The sequence below is a fragment of the Leuciscus leuciscus genome (genome assembly GCF_965113295.1).
Source record: "Leuciscus leuciscus genome assembly, chromosome: 19".
Classification (NCBI taxonomy): domain Eukaryota; kingdom Metazoa; phylum Chordata; class Actinopteri; order Cypriniformes; family Leuciscidae; genus Leuciscus; species Leuciscus leuciscus.
The window spans coordinates 28,222,837-28,248,144 of record NC_138743.1 but is presented as its reverse complement, the minus strand read 5'-3'; the positions used below and the strand labels follow the sequence as shown (position 1 = coordinate 28,248,144).

General features: G+C 37.4%; 3 protein-coding genes across 11 annotated transcripts in view; 1 reads left to right on the top strand and 2 right to left on the bottom strand.

The window, feature by feature from the left end:
* The window catches only part of nek1 (NIMA-related kinase 1), a 28,212-nt gene extending 12,022 nt beyond the window's left edge, over window positions 1-16,190 (bottom strand). The window contains exons 1-29 of one of the 4 annotated variants that reach the window (XM_082147536.1): window positions 16,112-16,190; window positions 14,962-15,101; window positions 14,123-14,219; window positions 12,912-13,009; window positions 12,600-12,683; window positions 12,315-12,382; window positions 12,149-12,235; window positions 11,370-11,424; window positions 10,785-10,985; window positions 10,538-10,610; window positions 9,783-9,937; window positions 9,512-9,577; window positions 8,176-8,235; window positions 7,405-7,452; window positions 7,228-7,308; window positions 6,887-7,128; window positions 6,658-6,783; window positions 6,449-6,551; window positions 5,435-5,521; window positions 4,733-4,816; window positions 4,390-4,464; window positions 4,080-4,175; window positions 3,833-3,988; window positions 3,688-3,753; window positions 3,334-3,574; window positions 1,921-2,061; window positions 1,003-1,173; window positions 689-904; window positions 459-567 (exon numbers count right to left, since the gene is read on the bottom strand). In XM_082147536.1, the coding sequence (XP_082003662.1) occupies window positions 459-567; window positions 689-904; window positions 1,003-1,173; window positions 1,921-2,061; window positions 3,334-3,574; window positions 3,688-3,753; window positions 3,833-3,988; window positions 4,080-4,175; window positions 4,390-4,464; window positions 4,733-4,816; window positions 5,435-5,521; window positions 6,449-6,551; window positions 6,658-6,783; window positions 6,887-7,128; window positions 7,228-7,308; window positions 7,405-7,452; window positions 8,176-8,235; window positions 9,512-9,577; window positions 9,783-9,937; window positions 10,538-10,610; window positions 10,785-10,985; window positions 11,370-11,424; window positions 12,149-12,235; window positions 12,315-12,382; window positions 12,600-12,683; window positions 12,912-13,009; window positions 14,123-14,219; window positions 14,962-15,078 (3,203 nt within the window). In that variant the 5' untranslated portion in view covers window positions 15,079-15,101; window positions 16,112-16,190. The remainder of the gene's footprint in view (window positions 1-458; window positions 568-688; window positions 905-1,002; window positions 1,174-1,920; window positions 2,062-3,333; window positions 3,575-3,687; window positions 3,754-3,832; window positions 3,989-4,079; window positions 4,176-4,389; window positions 4,465-4,732; window positions 4,817-5,434; window positions 5,522-6,448; window positions 6,552-6,657; window positions 6,784-6,886; window positions 7,129-7,227; window positions 7,309-7,404; window positions 7,453-8,175; window positions 8,236-9,511; window positions 9,578-9,782; window positions 9,938-10,537; window positions 10,611-10,784; window positions 10,986-11,369; window positions 11,425-12,148; window positions 12,236-12,314; window positions 12,383-12,599; window positions 12,684-12,911; window positions 13,010-14,122; window positions 14,220-14,961; window positions 15,102-16,111) is intronic. The other 3 variants (XM_082147537.1, XM_082147539.1, XM_082147538.1) reach the window with 3 other exon arrangements.
* A 1,746-nt stretch (window positions 16,191-17,936) lies between these two features.
* cbr4 (carbonyl reductase 4) lies at window positions 17,937-21,922 on the top strand. Its single transcript, XM_082147597.1, has 6 exons — window positions 17,937-18,058; window positions 18,739-18,890; window positions 19,144-19,264; window positions 19,439-19,572; window positions 20,909-21,043; window positions 21,153-21,922. The coding sequence occupies exons 2-6, from the start codon at window positions 18,746-18,748 to the stop codon at window positions 21,329-21,331; spliced, it is 714 nt and encodes a 237-aa protein (XP_082003723.1). The 5' UTR covers window positions 17,937-18,058; window positions 18,739-18,745; the 3' UTR covers window positions 21,332-21,922.
* palld (palladin, cytoskeletal associated protein) overlaps window positions 21,761-25,308 on the bottom strand; it is a 92,613-nt gene continuing 89,065 nt past the window's right edge. For all 6 annotated transcript variants that reach the window (XM_082147545.1, XM_082147540.1, XM_082147542.1 and 3 more), the window contains 2 exons: window positions 24,600-24,733; window positions 21,761-23,487 (listed from right to left, as the gene is read on the bottom strand). In XM_082147545.1, coding sequence (XP_082003671.1) covers window positions 23,327-23,487; window positions 24,600-24,733 — 295 coding nt within the window. In that variant the 3' untranslated portion in view covers window positions 21,761-23,326. The remainder of the gene's footprint in view (window positions 23,488-24,599; window positions 24,734-25,308) is intronic.

The following is a 25,308-nucleotide window of genomic DNA, read 5'->3' as shown; positions in this document are numbered from 1 at the left end:
ATGATGTTCACTACTGTTCAAATGTTTGGAGTTTGAAATGTTTCTTGAGCACCAAATCATGGGACACTGAAGACTGGAGTAATGGCTGCTGAAAATTCAGTTTTACCATCACAGCAATAAGGCCTTTTTTTTGGATAGTATACAGATCACACAGGAAAGCACAGGGCAGAGAGGGGAGTGGGATCGGCAAAGGACCTTGAGCTGGGAATCATACTCGGGCCGTTGGAGGCATAGTTGTGCTATATTCAATACAATAATGTTATTTTTATATACAATATATAAAATTATTTTTACAAACTTTTTTGTCAAATAAATGGAGCCTTGGTGAGCATAAGAAACTTTTTTAGAAAACATTTTTAGAAAATCTTACCAACCCCAAACTTTTGAATGGTAGTGTTGTGTGTTCCAAACCTGTGTGCTGTTACTTTAAGATTTCATTTTAGAAAAAAAGTGCTTACAGAGAAACTGGAGTGTCATTTGTCCATGCCTGCATTACTTCTGTTGGAGGCTGTTGTGAGGTTTTCTGTGTGACTTCATCCAGAACTACTGACTCAATATCATCCACCACTGGAAGGACAGAGAAATGTGATTTTGTAAAAAACATTAAATGCAAAATACAAATTTAAATCTCAGAAAATGGCCTACGTAGCTATTTCTAATGCAATCACATTCAGTGTAGTATTCTCACCCTCTGCCTCACTTTCTCCAGATTGAGACTTTTCTATCTCCTCTGGTGTTGGGGGGATTAGTTCCTGACTTTTAACCTCTGCGATGATTGGCACTGTCTCCTGACATGTCACTTCTTGTTTGGTGTGGCCACTGACAAGCTGGCAGTGTTGAGGGAGAGGCACTTGTATGGCTTCATTAGTGGCATCTGACGCCTCTTCAAAGGGATTAAGGCTTTCTGATAAAAAGACACAGAATTACAGGATTAACAGGAAGCCATTGTCAGTAAGACTGAGCACGTCATGAGAGCAAAAAACACACTGATTAAAGACTCACCAGTCAGTGTGTGGTCACCGGTGCTGGCAGAATCTAGTTTCTGAGTAAAGGACTGGAGCTCTGCCTCTTCCAACACCTTCAGAACCTCGGAGTCTGGACTCTGCGCCCAAGCCTTCCTTAGCCCCTCCCCCTGCCAAGCATCCATGCAAATGACTTCACCGACTGTTTTCTCTGAAACAAGTAAAAAATTGATTTTACTGCATATAAATAAGACACCTATTTTACAGTATACAACAAAAACACATGATGTTTGGCTTTCCAAAGAAGAATAGAGATCTAAAAAATAACCTAAAGCTCTGTTTGTTATTAAGCCGGTTGCTATAGAGTGGCTGGAGTCCCAGTGCATGTACTGTATTACAACACACCCTCCATGGTTACAAAACAAAACGCTCTCCAGTACATAATCTATTCACTCTGGAAATACTAGGGATGTGTACAAATAATTGACTAGTCTTATTCTGCATCTAGTAGACTAGCAAAAACACTTTTCAAATTGACATAGCCTGCTGTAGCCACCAATTTCCCATTGAAGCTCACCTACATTTTTGTCTTCATAATGGAATACATTGGATGGCACTATAAATATGTGATGCTGATGTAATGAGAGCTGATGGCGTGTGCATTCAGATGCATCCAAGTGCTGCAATATTTTGATTCTTGTTGGTACATTTGCTTCTATTAGAGTCATGCAAATGCAAAGTGATATAATAAACTCAGTCACTTGTCAGCTCGGCATATGTGAGTCTCAGCAACTTGTGCTGCAGAGCACATTTTCTAAGTAGGCTAAGAAATTGACTTTCACCTTTTGTTTTTCACCATTGTTCTATTTTTTTCCAGCAAATACTAAATGACAATTTGATCATTATTTGTCAAATAGTTCAGCTGTAAAAACTACAGAATCTTGAGGAGAAAGATTACCTGCTAGTTGACTTGCTGTTGTAAGGCAGGTTTCTTCCAGTGTCTGCTGAGCCACAGACAGAAGAGGTGCACCATCCGTCTGCCATTTCTTCCTGTCTCCACTAGTGGGAGAATTCGTCTCTGGAGATGCTACCTGAGAAACTGAGATAGGACAACAGAGAGGAGAAAAATCTAAGAAGAATGTGTGTTGTGCTCATATGAAATGAATATCTAAAATAGGGGTTGGCAATTGGCTTACGGAGGTGTATAATCACTGGCACAAGACAATAGCTAAAGTTCTATGTATTTAATTTAAACTTTTAACTTGCATAAGGACGTACAGTACTGTGCAAAAGTCTTAGGCACGTTAGTATTTTCACACAAAAAAAGAGAAGGTTTTAAGCCAGTTATTTATATATTTTGCTGTAGTGTAAGAAGGAAATATCAATTTACATTTCCAAACATTCCTTTTGCCATTAATTGTAATAATCTGGCGAGATTTTTGTATGCACAAGGAGACTGATAATGCTCCACACGGAGATCTGATCTCACCATCATCAAGTCCATCTGGGACTACATGAAGAAACTGAGACTGACTAAATACAGAAGAACAGTGGCAACGTCTCCAAGACAATAAGAAAGTGTCACAGTACTGTATATTTTGAGGTAACACAGCCTGGTTTATCAAGTTAGGAGCTGTAAATACTATTAAACTGTGAGATTCTAATCTGAGCTAGCGCAGTCCCGACAAACCATTTGCGTGCTTCTGCTTATCTCTCCACGTGCCATAGGTTGCCAACCCCTGCTCTAAAGGAGATGGATTTCATCCTTTATTACTTACTCACAACACAAGAAGAAAAACAACAACTATTAAAACAATGCCTGTTCTGACTGGTCTTTAGTAATCACACAAAAAAGAAACAATAAAAGATGTTGGTGTTGAACCAGGGTCCCCGGCTCCAAGTCTTAAAGTCCTAAATTAAATTTGAACAAATATAAGCTTATAAAATGTTTTCAAAATCGTAAAAGGTCGAAAGTCTTAATTATCATTGTAAGAGGTCTTAAATTTTAGGATGGGAAAATTAAACTTCAAAAAGCTATGGTTTAATTAAATAAATGTGCTGCACATTTCAAAGTAAAATTCCAATTTTATTCGAGCTCTAATTCATATGTTGTGCATTTTAGACTTTAAATGAGCATTTTATACAGTTACCCCATTTTGCTGATAAGCAAAGTCCGTAGCCTGTTTAATTAGGTAAAATGTAAATGTGGGCCTCTGCCTGATTATATAGGATTGTTCTGTATGGACACACAGTATTAATTTGATTAGGTCTTTAAAAAAAAAAATCCCCTACCCTATAAACAGACTTAATTATAGATGTGTTTCACAGCCATAATAATAAAAACATAGTGATAAAATTGTTGTGTTTATACCTGCCAGAGATGCACAGGTCTCCTCCAGAGTTTGCTCAGCTACAGACAGTAAGGGTGGAGCTACAGCTTCCCATTTTCTCCTATCACCAGCTGTGGGTGGCCTTTCCTCTGTGACTGAAGGCTGGATTGGTTGAGGAGTGGAACATGGTGCACTGCTGCAAGGTGTGGGATCTTTCTCAGCATCATCCTCAGTGGTCTGGACCTTCTGATTGAGTCTGCGTAGAATCTCCTTCTTGTCACTCTAAAAATAATAATAATAATAATAATAAAAACAATCTATATATAATTTTTTTTTTTTAACTTCTCAAAATTCAAATTAACAGTACTTCTCACATACAATTACACATTTCCCACCTGTACACCTGATGTTTCTGCTTTAAGGGAGTCCTCTTTCATAGGAGAACTCTGCCCTGATGAAATCTACCAACAACAACAAAAAACAAGTAACCATGAGATAGCTGTTCTAGCAAATAAAAGAAGAAGTGTGATGATGACTAACCGCGCCCACGTCCTTCAGAGCAGCAGTCATGGAGATGGCTGGAGTGATGGGTCTGGAGGAGGGTGTGGCTTTGGAAGCAGCTTCCTGAGGGGTGGAGTCAGGTGTCTGAGCGGGAGTGGCTCCAACAGCAGCCTTCACTCCCCGTGCAACAAGCTGCTTTATCACAAAAGATAAGGCAGAATTCAACACATAAGAGACGGATGAGCAGAGATGAGAAAGAAAAAGATTGGGAAAGAAAATGACATACATGATCCTCCCACGCTTTCTTCTCTCTCTCGTATGCTTCTCTTCTCTTCTTTTCCAACTGTTCTTTAAGTACAGCAGCACGAGCCTTTGACTGGGCCTTGCAGTAAAACAGTGTTATTGTGAAAAAGTATTAAAATTTAAAATAACATATTTTGTGTATTTTAATCAAATAAATTCAGCCTTGGTGAGCAAAAGAGACTTCTTTCAAATTAAAAAATAAATAAATCATACCAACCCCAAACTTTTGAACGGTAGAGTACGTCATTCAGTTTTTTTATTCTAAAAATTCTTTTTTTATTGAAATGTATAACCTTCAAAGCCTCAATCTTCTTCCTCCTGAGCACTGCCTCATCACATGAATCCTGACTGTCTGAGTCACTGTCACACTGAGAGAAAAGGACCAAAAATTACACAAATGCAACAAAAATAACAAAAAATCCAACAAAATATAATAATGTATAAAAACACTGAATCTGATGGGAATATGGATCGGGATATATGGGTATTAGGGTATTATGAATATGGATATATGGGTATTAGAAAGATTATACAACCATACTGTATAATGATACAGCTGACATGCCAGCAATAAATCTACAGTTTAAAGAAATGTCAAACATACAAAAATGTGTGTGTATATGTGGGTGTATATACCTTTTCTCCTCTGAGGCGAGCTTTGATCTGCTGACGCTCATTAAAGTTCTGTAGTCTTATCTGTCGTAATCTCGTCAAGTACTCCTGAGGAACACACAGATTGCGAATCATCTATCTCTTTGTTCTTTTCCCATTGTCTCCTTCCAACAAATATGTACACACAAGAATATGGACAAGTCACATACTGTACACGAATTGGTGAAATATACTGGAAAAGAAAAACAACATTAAACATTCAAGCTGTAATGTGGGAACAGCAAACTCAAGAAATACTAGAGGTGAGCAGTTACGGCAGAAATCAAATTCATTGAATCCATTGATGAGGACCATAAAAAGCAGCGGTTAGATGGTCTTCAGCTAGAATCCTTAAGTTACACACATACCTCTTTAAAAGTAGTAAAAATAATGAAGGATCCAAAACAAGGGGTGCTGAAGCAGAATAACATCATCAAACAATAGATACAAACCAAATGGGTATTTCTGAAGGAATGTGGACAAAATGAAATGATGAACTGGAGGATTTCAGGGTGGGTCACGCTCACATACACAAACACACTGTGCAGGGACTGGACAACAAATGCTGGTGAGCAGCTGCAGCAACTTCAGGTGGACACCATAACTTAAAATAAGGAACCGAGCAATGAGGGGTTCAAGTGATGTGATGAGTGAGGAGCATTGATTGATCCCAGACAGGGCTCCTACCTCCTCCTCTTTGTTCACTTGTGGTCTCCTGCATCGGGAGGAGTTTGTCCAGCTTGCAAAGATGGCAGCCAGGTTTTGTCGAGCCCCCTATTCACCCATTGGTTAAACCGATATTACAAAAGCCACATAATTTTATGGAATATCAATCCCATCACTGACTTGAACACCCAAACATTCTGAAGTAATCAGGATTTTCAACATTTACGTTCCCTAGACTAAGCCACTAAACTGGGAGTTAAAGAAATGTTTCAGGTTCATTACATCAACAAAAAAACAAAAATTATTAACCTCATTCTTTTTGAGGTTGGAATACGTAGGTGGATGAACATCTGGTTACGTGTGAGCAACATAATACCTGTGACCTTTTCTGGTCTCTGTGCATGTATTAATCAAATGTCACTGGGTTTACCAGCGGTACCCGGTCAAGTTCAAATATTAAATATAACTTTACACAAGGCTGCTAAGCAACTTCAACAGACTATTCTTTGTTAACATGTATAAATGTTTAAGTCTCATTGCTATACTTTTGAAACCGTGTGTATTTCGATGTTTATAGCCTGGCATTATGTATTTACATTGCAGTTATAAGCCATTTATAATTTTTGCGTAGTGACATCATTTCATTTGTTGATCGGATAGAGGCAGATCTGAATGCGAACTTGCATTCGATTGCAAAAAGGGGTGGGTTTAAGCAGACTAAATGATTGGAGAAGTGTCACATGTCACCAGAGAGAAGTCTGTGGTTTTACTGGAAGATCAGGTAAAAGGCATTTTGATTAAGAAATTTGGTCAAATAAAAAAAAATTCCGCATTGATGAACTGTTCACAATAAGTTCAATAAAATGCCTTTAGAAAATAGATAGGGTGAATATTAATTTCATGCCGACTATAAACTGAGGGACCAGTCAAAATGATTTTCAGTGTGAATTGACATTCTGCCACAAACAGTGTTGATAAAGTACATAACCCAGATCATTCCTTTAACCAGAAGAGATCGAGGTAAAAGACTCGTACCAGCTGTCCTTCCGCACGGACTTTATTCAGCATGGCTTCTCTTTTCCTCTGTAGAAACTCTTCCACCTGCTTATGCTTCTCTGCCGCCAGCTGACCTCGAAACCTACAGACAAGATAAAAGTAGATAAAAGATTTTAAAAAAACTCTATTTGACAGATGTGAAGGCAGTCTGAATATCTGACAGACATTACTAATGAGAAACAGCTGACCTATTGGCATAGTCGTTCTTTGAAATCTGCTCGTTATGGAAACTTGTTTTACGTGGTTCTTTCCTGATAACACCCTTAACAGGGATGCCGGCATGACCATTCAGAGTCCCTGAGTCTGTAGCAGTCCTTTAATGATAATAACATATGAAATATAGTTGCATGTTAAATTAATAATTCTTAAAAGAGAAAAAAATAATAATACAAAAACAGTGTAATTCATCTCATTCACCTGCCATTGTCCCCTGAAGACTTGGCTCCTTCTACAGCACCATCTTTAGGTGCAGGTTTGGATGTTTTTTCAGCTGCTGGGTGGATGTGGTCACATGGTGCTCTGCTTGGAGCTAAAGAAGGAGCACAAGAAGGAATAGGGGTGGGGCCAAAGTGATAAGGCGTGGCAGGGGTGGGACCAGGCACAGGGGAGGGGCCTATTCCAGGGGAATGTGGTGCTCCAATGCCACCACCTCCAAAAAACTGTGCGAAAGAAAGCATAGAAAGAAAAACAGTAAGAGTGACAACTATATTAGCAGCTTTTATCGACTGATCCATGGCAGACAAGGAAGACCATTGTACCTTTCGCTCAGGACTGCTGCCTCCACTAGAGCTGAGCACATGTCTCCAGCCCTGCTCCCGAGCCCGGTTGATTCGGTTCAGCTGAGATGAAAAAGGTCAAAGTTTTAACACAAACAAATCAAACCAACATCAATTTATTGTAAATAACCATTTGCAGATGGGCACTGATCAGTTCACCTTTTCTCTCTCAAATCTCTTCATCTGTGCAGCCTTCAGTAACAACATCTACAGAGAGGAACACAATTACTGAGGGTAACTGACTCAATTAAGAGGCTTTTAAATGTCTTTCTACCCAAGAGACATATTACAAATAGCATCCATCCGTCAAACGAAACCAGAGCAGCCATCTGCTGAACTTGATGTGAACTCATTCAATCAATAATACTACAGTACTGTCAGTAACAATAGTGTTTAGAGTTATTTTAAATAACTAAAATATACATATATACACACACACACACACTATCTTTCAAAAGTTCTGAAATAAGTATGTAAATAAATAAATATGTTTTGAAATAAGTCTTATGCTCACCATGGCTGCATTTATTTATTTGATAAAACAATTATAATAACAGTAATGAAAGTATTATTGTAAAAATAAAAAATAATTTTTTTTAAATAACAGCTTTCAATTTTCATTTATTTTGAAATGTAATTTATTTGTGTGACGGCAAAGCTGAATTTTCAGCATCATTACTCCAGTATTCAGTGTCACATGATCCTTCAGAAATCATTCTAATATGCTGATTTGGTGCTCAAGAAACATTTGAAAACCATCTGTGCTTCCTAATATTCTTCTGGAAACCATGATAAAAATAATTCAGGATTCTTTGATGAAATTATGAGATAAAAATCCTTTGCAATAATGTAAAAAAACACATCACTTTTACATACAGTAGTAAAAAACATGTGACATGAAATCATTCCATAATGTCATTAACAGCTCACCTGTTCTCTTTGTTTCCTTTCCCTCTCCATCATCTCCATCCGTTTCTTCCTCACTACTTCCTGAAACAGAACATGATCAAGATGCTTTTAGACTTGAGTCAAACACCAAAAACAGTATGTGATATTTATTTCCTATGACTTATTTTATTTGCAATAGTGAGGACGTAGCTGTTGTAAAGCTGTATTTGTTTTAAAAACTCTGTCTATGCGACAGAAGAGAGGCAAGAACAGTCAAATGACCATATATTTAAAGGAAACTTAACTTATACATAGTCAAAGAATATTTAAAGAATATTTGTTCCAAAATGAATCAGTTGTTGAACATTTATTTACTGTTTAGCACACCTTGGGGATCAGAAGGCACAGTAGGTCTAAACACATTTACAGTATGAACACTGTATTGGTGAAAGGGTAAATAAAGAAAGGGCTGGAAAGGAAAATGAAATGTAGATGCCCACCATATGGATGACGGCAGTTGGAGAAATGCATGAGGACACCAACAAAAAGGGAAAAGAGTGGAAAAGATAAAAAAAGGTTTCACTTAAGAGAAAAACATAAGAACATGTTTGTTTAGAATATTAGATTGTGATACTACAGCAGTAGGTGATAACTAAACCTATTTCTTATCTTTCTCATTTTATTTAAATAATTAGCTGACAATTTTATCCAAAGCAACTATAAGCACACACAGCGACAGTGATGCTGGACCAACCCATGGCGGCGGGAACTACTTTCACTGCATTGGAATTTAAGACGACACGACTAGAAATAAAGTTTTATTTTTCAACCTGTTTTTTATTTTTCACCTTTATTCATAAATTTACTATAAAGATTTAGTTTTAATATGTTGTCGAACTCACGGCGTGAGTGACATGAATACGCTGGTTGAGGAGCAGCATGTCTCAGAACTCATGTTCACCCAGACTGAATATAGAGGTCTTGATTAAACTAAGCATTCATCAACATTACTCCTGAGCGCCCAACTTCATTGGAGTATCATAAGTTAAGATGAAGGTTTTTGAGATTTAATCATGAGTTCTGAACATTCTCATATAACTCTGTCCTCATTCATTTGTATGTTCATCTGTAAATATGTTCCCGCGGCTAAGGACCAACCTGTGGATAAGTACTCAAAGGCACAATACTGATAATTGACGTATCTTCCTTTGCAAGATTTGAACTTAGGGTGAGGGTAAAACTGTCTAAGGCTTATAGGGAAAATGAGATTTTGCTAGAGGACAGAGTATATTTTTTTCAGGGCTAGGTGGGTTAATAAGGAGGATCAAACTGGTTGTTTGTACAAGGGGATGTAGATAGGGGGCGCTGTCTGATGTACCTCATGCTTCCTCCTCTCCTCCTCCACTCGACTCACTCTCCTCTGAACTGCTGCAGGAGGGGGAGCCTGGACAACACATGACACCGGGGACGAGGATCAATAGGTCTCTCGCTCTCATATATAGCACACAGCAGGACAACATCAACAAATGTCTGAATGCTACACAATGATCCTCAATGCCCCTTCTAATATTCAGACATAATGGGTGGTAATGCATGGGCAAAACATGGGCAAGTGGATTAGCAAATAAAATATTTCCCATGGTTCTCACCTGCTTGAGTTTGACTGGTTTCTTTGCTGCATCTGGGACCTTCCTGAAAGCTTCAGATGGTCTCCGGACTGTTAAAGGCACTCCATATTTGGCTGCTGGCTTGGTAATTTTCTGAGCTGGGGAAATGGAGATGGGGCCTGGGGCAGGGCGTTTGGCTGAGGAGTTAGGATGAAGAAAACGTCGGTATTTGGAGATCAAGAGAACAATTTATCAATATACTCCATGCACATCTCAACAAGTCATTACTGCTCATTGAATAACCATTAAACCTGTCCCTGAAAAATATGACTAATAAATAAATGTTTGTTTTTTTCTCTTAAAAATTTAGGGTAATATTTAGAACCAACTCACCACACATACACAAAAAATAAAAATATTTATTATTCTGATATAATCAGCATATTATATTTCTGAAGTATCATGTGACACTGAAGACTGGAGTAATGGTGTTGTTGATGATGGCCCCATTAACTTCCAAAGTGTGGGGAAAAAAATACTATGGAAGTCATTCTTGATATTCTTTAAAATATCTTCTTTTGTGTTCAGCAGAAGAAAGAAATTCATACAGGTTTGAAACAACTTGAGGGTGAGCAAATGATGACCGAATTTTCATTTTTGGGTGAACTATTTCTTTAACAATATTAGACAAACGGAAACAACAAATTAATGTGCAACCCGAATCTGATGGAAATTTTGAGTGACAAACTTTTCTGTGCACTTGAACACAATAATTAGTTATTAATGAATGTGTTTACCTGGTGCTCCCTGGGCCACACTCATTTTAGGGGGATTAAGGTGAAGTGAATGGCTGAATTCCTGAGCAATAAGCTGCAACATACAAAGGGACATAATAAACAAACAAATTCTGCAACTCATGCTTGAGGTGTTCTGGAATTAGATCTGAGCGTTACATAACATCTGAGTTATATCTGAGTCACAATGCACAGACTGACTTATATAATTTATCACAGTGATAATCAAGTCTGTTTAAGTGCATGTCACCTGAGGGCTGAGAAACTTGTGAATCCTGCGAGCAAGAAAAGGCTTGCCCAAAATGGCTGAGACGGAGGGTCTCTCCCGAGGGTTGCGCTTGAACAGCTGGGCCAGGAGAGAGCGCAAGTCTTGGGAGTAATGCACGGAAACAGGCGGGTACGAACCACGAATGATTTTCAGCACCAGGTTCTTCATGTTTCCGGCCTCAAACTGAGTGAAAGACATTATATGATTGGCCCTATTTAATAAATGATTACACCATATTCATTCAAGTCATAAATCATGGAAACCCACAATTATATCAAAGAATACAGGAAAAAAAGACTTCAAAAAGAATCAACAGTGGAATTTCTTATAAGCTAGAAAGAGTCTCTTCAGCGAATCATCTCAATTTTAAAGCTGTTGCAGTTCACTTGCATCTCCACTGTAAAATATTAGTCTCCTTAGAATATTCATGGTGTAAATAATGAAAGAAGGTAAGTGAGATAGGAACAGACATGAAAGGACTGATTCTGTTTTATCATTCACATCACAAAATAAGCACGAAATCTCTATCACACACAGAAGCAACTACTGAGAACATGAGGTACTTACTGCATGCTTAAGCGTGCACATTTCATACAGGACACATCCCAGGGCCCAGATATCACTAGGGTAAGACCCGACAGAACAACAGTGGAAAAAAGAGCCAAAAAATAAAAGCAGACAGATAGGAAAAAAAGAGGGACAAATGGGTAAATTTTGGGGTTGCACATGTGGATTATTATCACATGTACATGCAAACATTTAGATTATACACAAACAGCATATGAAATCCTCTTAAGTGATCTTGAATATCAAACAATATGGCTTTGTACAAAATCAGGATTGGGAACCACTGTTTAAAATAAATTAATACTTTCATCCAGCCAGGATGCGTTAAATTGATCAAAAGTGACAGTAACGACATATACTTACATAATGTTACAAAAGATTTCTATTTCAAATAAATGCTTTTCTATTTGAATATACTTTCTATTCATCAAAGAATCCTTACAAAATGCATTGTGGTTCTCAAAAAAATGTTAGGAAGCACAACTGATTTTAGTATTGATAATAATAAGTAATAAATCAGAATTGAGCACTAAGGCTTGCAGTGTGAATGTAGCCTAATACAGCTACTGTTCATCAATAGTGGCTAAGAATATTCAGACTGATCACATTACAAACAGTCCTGGAACAAATAACTTGGGATCAATATGTAGCAGCTGGGAACTCGTATAAACTGACATCACCACTAATGATTCAGCAGACTGTACAAGAGTCACTGGGTGTTATGTAGCTACTGTACTGCCCATATATACCCCACTTGCTCATAACAGGAAGTACTTTACCTCTTGTTGTTGTATGGCTTATTTTCACATATCTCTGGCGACAGGTAGTAAGGTGTGCCGATACAGGTCCTCGCCAACTCCACGGTGCTGCACACACAAACACATTATCTATGAAGGTCATTCTCACCACATTCCTTGTGGCGTTTTGAAATCAAAAATATCTTGCCTGGTCAAAACTCTAGCGATTCCAAAATCACCCAGCTGTACGGTACCATCTTTGGTCAGAAAAATATTCTTGATAGAAAACAAAAGCAGAAATCATGTATTAGACATTTACGTAAACAAAGTATAAGGATATTGTATAGTATGTGTACTTCCATGGAAATGTTTGTACAAATGTGTGTGTGTGTGTTTGTTTGTGTGTGTGTGTGCGTGAGAGAGAGAGAGAGAGAGAGAGAGAGAGAGAGAGAGAGAGAGAGAGAGAGAGAGAGAGAGAGAGAGACAGGTGTACCTGTGATTTAATGTCCCTGTGTAGGATTTTGCGGTCATGTACGTGTTTCAGAGCCAGGCAGATCTGCACTAACCAGTCAATAATCTTCCAGAAAACAACAGACAGGAATCAGTGCCTCAGATTATAACATTGCAAGATACATCTTTAGGTTCAAATGTAAAAAGAATAACTTTTTCTTTTATGATAAAAGAAATTCAAAATGTACACTATTATTTTGTGGTGTATTTAAAGGTATGCACATTTAAAGCTTTGATAATTTGCAGTCTGTTGGGTGCAGAGCTTAACTTGATGTCTCTATATTGTCCCTCTTACCTGTTCCTCATGGAATAGAGTCCCTCTCTGATTATTGATCTTCTTAAACAGGTCTCCTCCCTCACAGTAGTCCATTACTATGTACAAACAACCACTCTCTGGAAAAAAGAGAGAAACATTACTGTTCAATGACAAAGTAACAACAATGCTTCAGTTCACTGCCTAGGTGGTTTCTTGACATTTAAACAAAGACCACCATTCAAAAGTCTGGGGTCAGTAAGATTTTTTTTAAAGAAATTAATACTTTAATTCAGCAAGCACACATTCAATTGATCAAAAATTACAGTAAAGACATTTATAATTTTGAAATATTTCTATAAATAAAAGCTATTCTTCTGAACTTTACATTCATCAAAGAATCCAATCATGTCACGTTTTTCACGAAACAAAATTAAGCAGCACTGTTTTCAACATTGATAATAATAAGAAATGTTTCTTGAGCAGCAAATCAGTATATTTGAATGATTTCTGAAGGATCATGTGACAATGAAGACTAGAGAAATGGCTGCTAAAGAAATTCAGCTTTGCCATCACAGGGGTTTTACAATATATATAAAAAAATTGAAATTGTAATATTTCAACATTTTTACTGTTTTCGCAGTGTTTTTGATCAAAAAAGTAACCCTGGTGACCATAAGAAACTTTCAAAAACATGAAATAATCTTACAGACACCAACTTTTGGGATGGTAAAAGCATCTGTACAGTATCTGATTAAATCAGATTTAGACTCTTAGGCTTCACTGTAAATTTATAATGGAATTAAGCAAACATTTTGCCCTCTATTGGTAATATCATTAACGTCATTATATCACCCCAGGTTTATGTCATTAATTAGCCTGCCATCCGGATGTCAGAGATGTCAGAGATACTGCATGACTTCATGAACCGAAACTATCATTAGCTAAACGACATCCTCTCTGTAATTTAATTCAAAAGCTTGGAGCTCCTCCAGATCATGCAAACCACCCCAATCTATCAATCAGACACAAACCTTTAGAACAGAAATGCAGTGGGTATAGTTTGTGCCGGAACTAATGTTCTCAGATTAATCAAGATCAGTCAACTAAAGACCAAAGACCAAATGCTCACTCGTACACACCAGTTTGACATGCCTGTCAACATAATAGCAAAGCTGGGCAGCAAAGCATCATATTCCAATATCACTTAATACGTATTTCTGAATAAGGATCCACCATGAGAGGGGCTTTACCTTCAAAGGATTCCTTGTACTGGACGATGTTTGGATGGCTCATGTTAGCCAGAACTGCCACCTCTTTACGTGATTCTTGTCTTTCTTTGTTTGACATCTGATGAGAAAAAGAACACTGCGTGTATATATAAAGGAAGATAGCCAATCAAATATCACATAGCCTATCGTTTTTAGGGTAATGGGATATATCATGAAAATCTGACTTTTTCTGTGTTTAAGTGCTATAATCGGGTCCGCGGTGCATCTTCTGACATAGAAAGGGGATCTTATCATAATATTACCGCCCCTTAATCTGCACGTTTCCAGATTTCCAAATGGCGGTTTTCACAAGTGACAACAGTGTAACCAGTTCTAACGCAATGGCAAAGGTTCAAGCAACTACATAAATGTATCCACTAACCATTCAGAAATGTACAGCTGCGTCTAAAAGTTGCAATCTCTTCCTGAGTCTCTCTGTAAGGCTGCAGTTCGCTACTGGTTAATTCTGAGATTTTGGCTGAGTGAAATTATTCACGTGTTTTGTTATTGTAAACGAAAGAAACTCGTGTAAAGGGTCGGTCCTCTTCTGAACAGGGGCGGGGAGCAGCAACTCATTTGCATTTAAAGGGACACACCCAAAAACGGCACGTTTTTGCTCACGCCCGAAAAGGGTCAAATTTGACAAGCTATAATAAATGATCTGGGGGGTATTTTGAGCTGAAATTTCACAGACACATTCTTGGGACACCATAGATTTATATTACATCTTGTGAAAAAGGGCATAATATGTCACCTATAATGATTGAAATACCCATTTACGTTGCCATGTGATGTCTAAGAGAGAGAAATGATCAACTCACCCTGGAGATGCCAATCTCCTTGATAACATATTGCCGGCCATCTGTCCTTGACTTGACCAGGATGGCTTTCCCAAAGGAACCCTCACCAATCTTCTTCAACCTCTCATATTTATCCATGTCTGTGCAAATGATTTCTCATGCTGAGGCCGAGGGAACAAAATACATGAAAATACAATTATCAGAAAAACAGTACAAGGATCTGATAGCACTAGAGCAATCAACTGACATTTTCCTGTAATATTTCTATAGGTGTGGCATTTTAAAAGTCATATTCAGCTGTCATCCATTCACGGAGCCAGCGGGAATTATTAAACCAACTCAAGCAGAGCACCTCCTGATGAGTGAAAGGTTATTATCTTTTTCTACACAGAAACCAGTTTCATGCTGGGAATCACAACAAACTCCAACCTGAAGCAAAGGCAGACATGTATTTTAGTGGGACAAAAATAAAACATAACAGCAATGCAGCCTTGGACAAATGCTAAAACTAAGCTAGTCTAAAAGCAAAAGCCAGACAGTGTATGTGGGTTTATGAATTAAATATGACATGTCAGGAGGAATTACCCACCACCCTTTAAAGGGGGTGAGAGATTGTACAAAGGCACAGGATAAAACAAAGATTCAGGCTGACAGATGGAGAGAGAACCTTAAGATAGCAATACATTAGATTAACAACCTGATGAAAGCTTTGTCGTCCAATAATAATGTAGCAATGCTGACAAAACACAGAAACCTGGAAAAAAAAACCTGAAAAAAATAAAAAGCTGTACATTTAAATAACAGACCAGGAAAAAAAACACTGCTTGAGACTTTTACTGACTTACACAGTTTACCATTTACAATATTAGACCTATACAATCAAGATTTGGTAGGCTGCTTTATGTTATGTGAATAGAAGCATCATCGCATAAACATTACATTGCAAACTTTCAACAACATCAGCTGAGGTCTCATTTAGCGGGGCCTTGAACGGGTCGCTGTCCAAACTTATGATAATAAGCTACTAAAAGCGTGCTAATGAAACCTGTGAAGAGAAATTAGCAAGGCTCATTGAAATTCCGCCAAATTACACTGACAGTCACTTTAAAGCAGAGCGCTGCAATGTGTTCAAGATAAAAGACAGAAGTTGGCTAAATAAATCAGTTCTTACCTTCTATATTCAGAATAATGAGCGATTACTGGCAGCATCAGTGCAGCTCACATGAAGATTTTCTATTGTGGGCGGTCTCATGTGTGCAGACGGCACACGCTAACTGAGAGGAGCGATTTTGATTGGTCCGCTCTCACGTCGAGTCTCGGATGATAGGGTGAAAAACATGTCGCTCAAGCCTCATGCCCGTTAAGTTTGTCTGTCAATGTTTGGCGCAAAAAATTCCTCCTTAGCAACCGTCACCGGTTGGTACACGGTCATGGAGCCACTACAGAGGCAGTCTTTGGCCACTATCCGCTTTCATGGCCTTTACAAATGTGAAAATGAACAGACAAAAGGATTAACTTATCCTAACTTAACTTGTATAAACAGTAATTTATACATCGGCTAAGTCATCTGCCAAGGTTGCTTCAGTTTTAAATGAACAAATAAATGGAAAGGATATCTAAGTTATATGGCTCCAGGAAAATCATCTTACTCTGAATGTTAAGAAAACTGTCTTTATGTGCTTTTCTAATAGAAAGCAAAAAGAAAAAGTAATAATTCGAGTAAATTATAAAGAAATAGAGGAGGTAACTTAGATTAGTTAATTTTTTTAGGTATTGTTTTAGACTCACAACTTAAATTTGATAAACATATAAAAAAGCTCTCAAAAATGGTAAGGATTAACCTAAATTGTTTCAGACTTATTAGAAAATATTTCTCAATTGAGGCAGCACATCTTTTTATGCATGCAATGATCTTGTCCCGCATTTCATACTGTATTACAGTTTGGACTCAAACAAGTGATTCCTTGTTGTATATCGAGCTCTAAAAATAATGGATAAAAAGCCAAATCGATGGCATCAATGCAATGTTTAAAAAAAAAATCATATGCTAATTTTAACTAATTTAAAAAATCTGTCATATATAAAATTGATTTTTAAATGTTTGCACAATAAGGCACCATCTGTTCTATGTAAATTGATAAAGAGACAGGATGATACAAGTAGAATCACTAGGAGTTCAGCAGGTGGGAATTGTTGGATTCATTTTCGTAGAACTACACAAGGGCAAAGAGCCTTTTCTGTTGAGGGCTCCAGTCCAAACTCTGGAACCTGTTGCCAAATGAGTTTAAGGCGATACTTGAAATAAAGTCCTTTACATTGAAGGTAAAGCAGTGGTTTAAAATAAACCAAAACAGCACGCATATTTAAATGTAATAATTTTTGTATGTAAAAGTGTAATGTAATGTAAACGGTGTTTTTATGCTAGAGTTGAAAGCTCCATTCTAATATTTATAATTTAGGTAGGTATTTGAATATAAATGACATATTGTGGTAGTTTTATTCTATGAGTAGCCTAGTAGTTTTATTTTTTGTTTTTATTTTTTATTTTGTTTAGAAAAGCCTTTCTAGGGACCTGAGATCATACTCTCTATGTGCAATACATATTTTCCAGTTTTGACTGGATCATGTACTGTCCCTATACAAATAAACTTATAAATAAATAAATAAATAAATAAATAAAATGAACGGATTCGGGTGTACATCAGTTGTGATGTACAAAGGATATTGTATTTGTTTTTATTTAGAAAAAAAATCCTCATTATTTTTTATTATTTAGATTTATTTACAATGTGCATTATTTATATTATTATTATAATTGGTCTCTATATCTTTATTATTGTGTTGATCTAACCTATGTTTTAATATGCTTGTAAACGGCGAAAATAATCTCGAAGTTTTTTTTCCACTTCAACCGATTTATTTATAATTTCTTTTCTATTTATCTTCTTTCTGAACCAACACTGCTGCCTGTAGCAGTGCGTTTGGCTCCACCTATCGGCTGACATCGCGCAGTGCAGCCAATATGGCGGCACCCATTCCTTCCATAAGTTTCACATTTTAGCGACACAATTTGACCTGAATGGGAATAAACGAGTGAATCATCTTATCGATATTTAACGTGAGTTCGATGTCTTGTCGTCTAAAAGCCTAAATCCAGATGTAATTGTGAAACCATTTGTACAACCATTTAACAATGTCACCGTGCATTCTGGATGAAATAAATGCTGGTTTCATTAGTTATCAATCTCTACTAATGTCGTATTAGCGCTATATGTTGCTCATTATCAGTGGCAATAATAACTTGCTGCTTTACACATTGCTGTATCAATAACTTTTATGACAGATACCCTTACAAAAAGTACAGTGGTGGTTATACATTACTTAGAATACTTCTAAGAATTACTTTTATTAATACCACGGTACTTAACGTTACATGTCCAAAAAACAGACATTATGATGGCCCTTTTTACAGGTGATGGTTTTAGATGGTAATATGGTGCTTAATGTCTATCATATTCATACACCATATATTTACAGATATTTTTAAGTACCTTGGAGTGCCATGCAAATATATACTTAGTATTATGCATTTTTACTTGACATTGATTGGCATGTCAAATAAATGTTATTTTAAGTTAAAATAATAACATTTATTGGACATGCCAATCAATCAATGTTAAGCAAAAATGCATAGTTTCTTTATAACCATTTCTTTTTACTAAGACACAGTCACTATTTTCAGTTGTATTTGATTAGTGGCCAGCAGTCGTCATTCAGCACTGTTTTTTCCTGTTGTAGTGTGGTGATGTCCAGACTGGCCGTAGTGTTTGGAGGTTCTCGTGGCATTGGGCGAGCAGTTTCTCAGCTGCTGGCACAGAGGGGTCATAGGGTTGTGCTGCTGTCCAGGAATAAGGAGGCTGCACAGGCTACCGCTGAATCTCTGCCTGGAGGTGAGTCAGTGAATACAATGATCATTTTGAATTACTTGCAGTGGTTCGTTGATGAAAATTATATCACTTCAGTTTGGCAGTGTAGACATCATACACCTTCAGGCCTTTTATTTTACTTAAATGTAAGTGATGTGTAATAGTATTCATCTATCAAAGGGCACAATCAAAATGTTGGACTCAGTGTGCAAGGACTTTTAATCTTAAATGGCATTATAATAGATGTTATAATTCTGGAGTATATATTTAATTTCAGAAAAACATTTGGGTCTTAGCTGTGATGTTTCTAAAGAAGAAGATGTTCAGAGAGCATTTGAGACCATCAGTAAGAACTGTGGCACTGTGGGATACCTGGTTAACGCGGCTGGCATCAACAGGTCAGAGACGCCACAAAGCAATGATGCAGAAAATGTATTGTGTTTTTGAAAAAATAGATCAGTTTCCATGGCCAAAAAGAAACAATTATATTAAAAATAGCCATTTTAAATATATATATAAAATAAAAGACTGCTGTATTCTAATATACTGTTTAATGTGTATTTATTTTAAAGAGATGCATTGTTACTGAGGAGTAAATCTGAAGACATGCTGTCTGTTCTGCACACCAACCTCCTGGGCTCAATGCTCACGTGCAGAGGTGCTTTACGCAGCATGCTCAGCCACGGAGGAGCTATTGTCAACATTGGTGAGCCATATTTATCTATGTCCCACTACCTTATGATCTTATGATTATTATTGTAGTATTTCAGTTCTGAAGTTTCACGAAGATTAAGCTGGAGAAAACGGGAAAATTCACCCTGCATCAGCAGCTGGACAGTTTGGGTTCATTTAATTACCACTAGATGGCGCAAAAACTCCAGATTTGAAATAGTATTGCGAGTTCTGCATCATTATATAGTTCTTGTCAAATTCTGATAGTGCATGTCAATTTTTTCTCTTGACATTATGTAACATGGTGAATTTGAATTTCTGATGGGTGTAATCAGAATAAATATTTTTTTTACATGTAAGTAAGAGTTAGAAATGTTTATTCAGCATTATGAACTATGTACAGTATAAACCTCCTGTGTATGAATGTTAACCCCATAAAGCCTGACATAATGAAATAAGTCAAATATATATATTTTTAAATGGAAGTTTTCCCAATAATATGTCTGCAATTTAAATACTCTGATCAAAGCTCTGTCGTTTTAATTGTAGGGGGCAAAACATAAAATGCAGTGCAATACAATGATGATTGAGAGATGTACAAATAAATGTTAACGTCCCAAAAGCCTGATGTTATAATGTGAGTCTCAAATATGATACATGATTTTACAAAAAAATTAAGTATGGATGAAGTAAACATAAGTTGCTTTAGTCCTGTAAGTGTTTATCTTGAAATATTACTAACAATATAAAAGTTATTCTTATATGTGACCCTGGACCACAAAACCAGTCACATGGGTCAATTTAGTTAAATTGAGATTTGTACATCATCTGAAATCTGAATAAATAAGCTTTCCATTGATGTATGGTTTGTTAGGACAGGACGATATTTGGCTGAGATCTGAGGGTGCAAAAAAATCGAAACATCCCCTGTAAAGTTGTGCATTTACGTTCGCGATTCTGCTGCATTCACTCACAAAAATAAATGTTTTATATATTTACGGTAGGAAATTTACTAAATATCTTCATGGAACATGATTTTTGCTTAATATCCTAATGATTTTAGGCATAAAAGAAAAATTTATAATTTTGATCCATACAATGTATTGTTGGCTATTGCCACAAATATACCCATGTGACTGGTTTTGTGATCCAGGGTCACATATTTACACATCAGTATCAGATTTCACAGCAAAAAGATACACATGTACCATGACCTGCAAGGGGAAGTTTTTAGAATTATACTAAATGGCCTTTTACTTGCTAAAAAAAAGTATTCACTATCAATCAGTTGGCAGATGATAAGCTTGATAAGATTTGCTTATCAAGTATGATACAGTAGGCTTTATAGGGTTAATGATGTGTTTCCTCAGGCTCTGTGGTGGGTGTGAAGGGTAACTCCGGCCAGTGTGTGTACAGTGCCAGTAAAGCTGGACTGGAGGGATTCACTCGCTCCCTGGCAAAGGAAGTTGCTACCCGGAATATACGAGTGAACTTGGTGGCTCCAGGTTGTTTGTCCTCTCTTTTTCTTACTTCTACTACTTCTTTTGACTATTAACCTACACATTAGCTGTCATATGAGCGCAGCTGAGAATTCATCTCACTCGCCCCTCTCAGGATTCATTCTGACGGACATGACGGCAGCGCTGGAGAAGGAAGAAGCGGCGAGGAGAATTCCACTGGGCCGTTTTGGGGAACCTGCAGAGGCGGCCCAGGCTGTCCTTTTCCTCCTGGAGTCCCCTTACATCACAGGACAGGTTCTGCTCGTGGACGGAGGACTGCGACTGGCATTGTGATGAAAACATGTGAGCTGACTGAGTCATTGAAGTGTTAAAGTGGATACTTTTGTTTCGCTGATAAAGCACAATATCTCCATTTACATATTGAATCAAAGCTTGATATTGTTGATCACCTCCCCATCTCTCCATGGAAATCTGAGTCACACAAAACTGTGTAAGAGTAGTTTTGGCCCATCTGGATTGGATTAATGTTATTTTTGGGTTTTGGTTGCATGTTCCATTCTTGGGATGACAGAGGTCACAGGTCAACGTTTGGAGGATATGACTAGCTTTTTGATGTCATAGTTATTTTCAGATAATAATAAAAATTATTAAAATATAAAATCGGGCCTTCTCACTACATCAAAGTACAGATCACCAAAAAGCTCATTCAGCTTTATTGAGAGATGTTTTTGCCAAGAGCAATTGGACTCAACCCAGACTCAATACTTTCAGAGACATTTATTTATTGTACTATTCATAAACCAGAAGAGAATAAGGAGAACAGTCCGTATACAGGCACAGGTTGGCTTGGAAATCAGAAAATATTGCAAAAAAAGAGCCTCCTAAAATCTGACTAATTTGAAGGATAAACAGCTGTGTAAGAAAGAGCATATTATGCAATCACAGGCTTACATGTATACATTCTGCTATATTATGTGTATATACGTTGCAAGTGTGTATGTGAGATGATGGCTAAACTTGAACTCCCAACTGAGTATTTGATATTCAACTTATCAAAGAGCAAGTGTTGAGAGAACGCTAATATAATTTTAAATGTGTATTAAATTTTGCTTTGTGTTATATAATGCTTTCAGTGTTCTTTTTTCTTGAAAAAGCCAATTAAATATAAATGAACAAATCCGTGCTGCCAATTTCACATTTTGTGTTATGTTTCTGTAATTCCAAACCTGAAAACTGAAGCCTACCTGTCAAAGAATTGCCATCTGCTCATTCCATGCACCACCATCATCATTAAAATCAATATTCATATAAATCTCCTCTTCATCCACCATCAGCCAATCCGTCGCAAACATGTGCCGATTCCACTTCCTATACTTTCACCATAAGCATTCCTCCTCCCTCTCGCTTCCACAAACACAACAAACATCTGTCCAAATCTGTCAGTCTGCCAAAACTTGCAAAAATCTCATCACTCATGTAAATGACGCATCAGTCTCCGCTTTTAACCTCACGTAAAAATGAACAAAAAGACGGGGTGGGGAAAAGGTCATTAAGGCCCGGCCTTGTGAGACATCTCTGGATTGTAGATCCAGACGCAGCTTCTATCTATGGCAGTGTGCATCTGATCAATGTGTGGGATCTCAAGGACCCTGAAGCTCCAGGGACGATGGGATCCATGGAGTTTCAGGTGTGTCCCATCTTCCCGTTCCCTACTTCCAGAGAACCCCCTCCCAACCACCCAAAAAAACTCCTATTTCCTGTGCTGGAGAGGAAGACATTTCCTCCAGCATCTCATAAATATATCTAATCTAAGGTATTATAACTAAATACATAAAAAGTGTTACATGTTGGCACTGTAGTAACATGCACAGCTAGATGCTAGTTATTTGAATAAATGTTTTTTATTTATTTTTTAAAGTTAATTTAAAATTAAATATTTCATAGGCACTTGTGAAAATCTAGAGATGAAAAACAAGGTGATCATCGGTATGCTACCTCCTTCCTCAAAGCCGTGCTGGTGTGTGTGTATGTTAAGTGCGCCAGCGAACCATTAAGTCGGTTTATGACCTCTTTTAAGCACCCACATCACTTCCCCTCAGGAAACAACTGAAATAAAGCATAGTGAATGGTCTAGTCCTCCTCGGGCAGAGAAGTGATAATACCAAGAATCAAACTCTCTGAGGAAATGCTGAGCAAAGCCATTCAAAGTCATTCCATCACTTTTTCATCCGACCCCCTTAAGAGAAAGAGGTTCTTGTTGGGAAATGGGGTGGGGATTATGGAGTACGCTGGATCAAGCTTCGAAGGTCAGATCCTCCATGCTAGGCTCTACAGGTCATCGCTCTCCACTAGGGCGCCGGGAGGAAGAGGATTGGAGTCTGGGAAGAAGGCTGCCTTCACGTCCAGACCCCGTTCTGTCAGAGCGGCGTAGCGGCTCGTCGATGGGCGCACCTTCTTGGGCTTTGGGGTGTGAGTTTGCTGCCACTGGGCTGAAGGAAAGGGCGAGGATGAACACGGATTTCTCAGTTAGAAGAAATAACAGGATGTAAAATTGTAGTTTCTCAATTGCAAAAACATATGGAGACTTTCCTGTATATAATAGAATGTTTCATTTAGGGTTAACAAGGTATAACGGTACAAAAAAGTCAAATATGTAGTATAGAAATAGTTGATTTGAAAGGAGTTCAAATAATGTAGTTATTCATATTCGTGTGTATCCACTGGAGCAAAGCAATAGTTTTTTTCTTAATTACAATATATATAAAGTTTATTGTCTGAAATATTTGGGAGAATGCACCTCTGACACAGTTTGACTGGAATTTGGGCATTCGATTTTATTTATGTTCCTATAGTATCAACTGTCAATATGTATGATATATCAAATATCATTATCACATAGTTTACTGGCCGATATTGGAGGTTTTTTTTTTCACTTGTAGCACTTGTTAAAATGAATAACTTTAGCTTTTAGTATATTAATACAAAATATGATTGACAATTAATTAAAATATACATTATATATTATTTATTGATTATCGGCTATAAATAAGATAAAATAATAAATAAAAAACGTATTGGTATCAGCCAGAGTTTTAATATTGTTAATTTGATTTAATATTGGGGTATTAGAGCTGGTATTGTATCAAAGCATAAATGAGTGTTGAGTCACAATTCCCAGTTCCAATTCATTCCAGACTGGATACATTTCAATTTTAATCATGGTATGATGGAGATTATAACATTCATTCAGTGTTAAATCACACCCCTTCTGTGATTCTAACCACTTTCATAAGACTCTGCCAGCCCATTGTTAGTTTAACCTTAGGTAATGCATCTGTATTGTTAAACCTGTTGTTGATGGCAAACACACAGCACTGGCTGATGGGATTGCTATGGGAACAGCACTGGGCGGAGGAAGGGAGTGTGCTTTTCTTGGACAGATTTAATACGGTTTCTTCCTTAGTCTGAAGCAACTAATGCAAGAACATTGATCAGATAAACCGCTTAAAACGTCTTAGTCTGTATTTAGTGTATTTTGGTAATAACTCAGCATTGTTACATGGATTCATGAGATCCGTTTCCACTGTGTGTTTAAACTAACCATGAACATCGAGACGTGCTGTACTGGAGATGATGCCAGCTTCATTCTTCGCTGAAACCGTGTACCAGCCCGCGTCTTCTTTCAGAGCCGGCTGGATGATCATACAGAGGTAACCAAAGTTGTCCTGATGTATGCTGGGAAATGGAATTGAACATCAGAATGAGCAACATTGTTTGCCTTCAATTCATGCCACAATTGTTTATTCATGCCAGGATTATTTATTCATGCTACATGAACATATTCATTTGATTTGAATCCTTATGAGTAAACCGCATCCACAAACAATGTGACTGGAGACTTTACAGCTTGTGACTAACTGTTCTTGTCCCTCTGAGGTGGTATAGACGGTAGCGTCTGTGGTTGGGTTACTGTGTGTATGTTTCTTTTACAAGGCCCTTTTCATCTGCATTGTGTGTGTGTGTGTGTGTGTGTGTGTGTGTGTGTGTGTGTGTGTGTGTGTGTGTGTGTGTGTGTGTGTGTGTGTGTGTGTGTGTGTGTGTGTGTGTGTGTGTGTGTGTGTGTGTGTAGCAGCTTCAAACAACTGCTGCCATTTACAGACACATGGTGCACAGTGAGTAGAAATTTGTTTTAAAATATATCTATGCGGACATTAGTATTCAACAGGCGAGCTCATTACTTTCTGGTCTGGTTTATGCAAGTATAACACAACGATGATGAATAAAATTACTTGGGGTCTTAAAATATGTTC

Coding starts and splice junctions, on each gene's coding strand:
- cbr4 (XM_082147597.1), top strand. CDS start 18,746: ATGTCCAGACTGGCCGTAGTGTTTGGAGGTTCTCGTGGCATTGGGCGA. Junction 19,573..20,908: donor AGGAGCTATTGTCAACATTG/GTGAGCCATATT, acceptor GTGTTTCCTCAG/GCTCTGTGGTGGGTGTGAAG. Junction 21,044..21,152: donor AGTGAACTTGGTGGCTCCAG/GTTGTTTGTCCT, acceptor CGCCCCTCTCAG/GATTCATTCTGACGGACATG.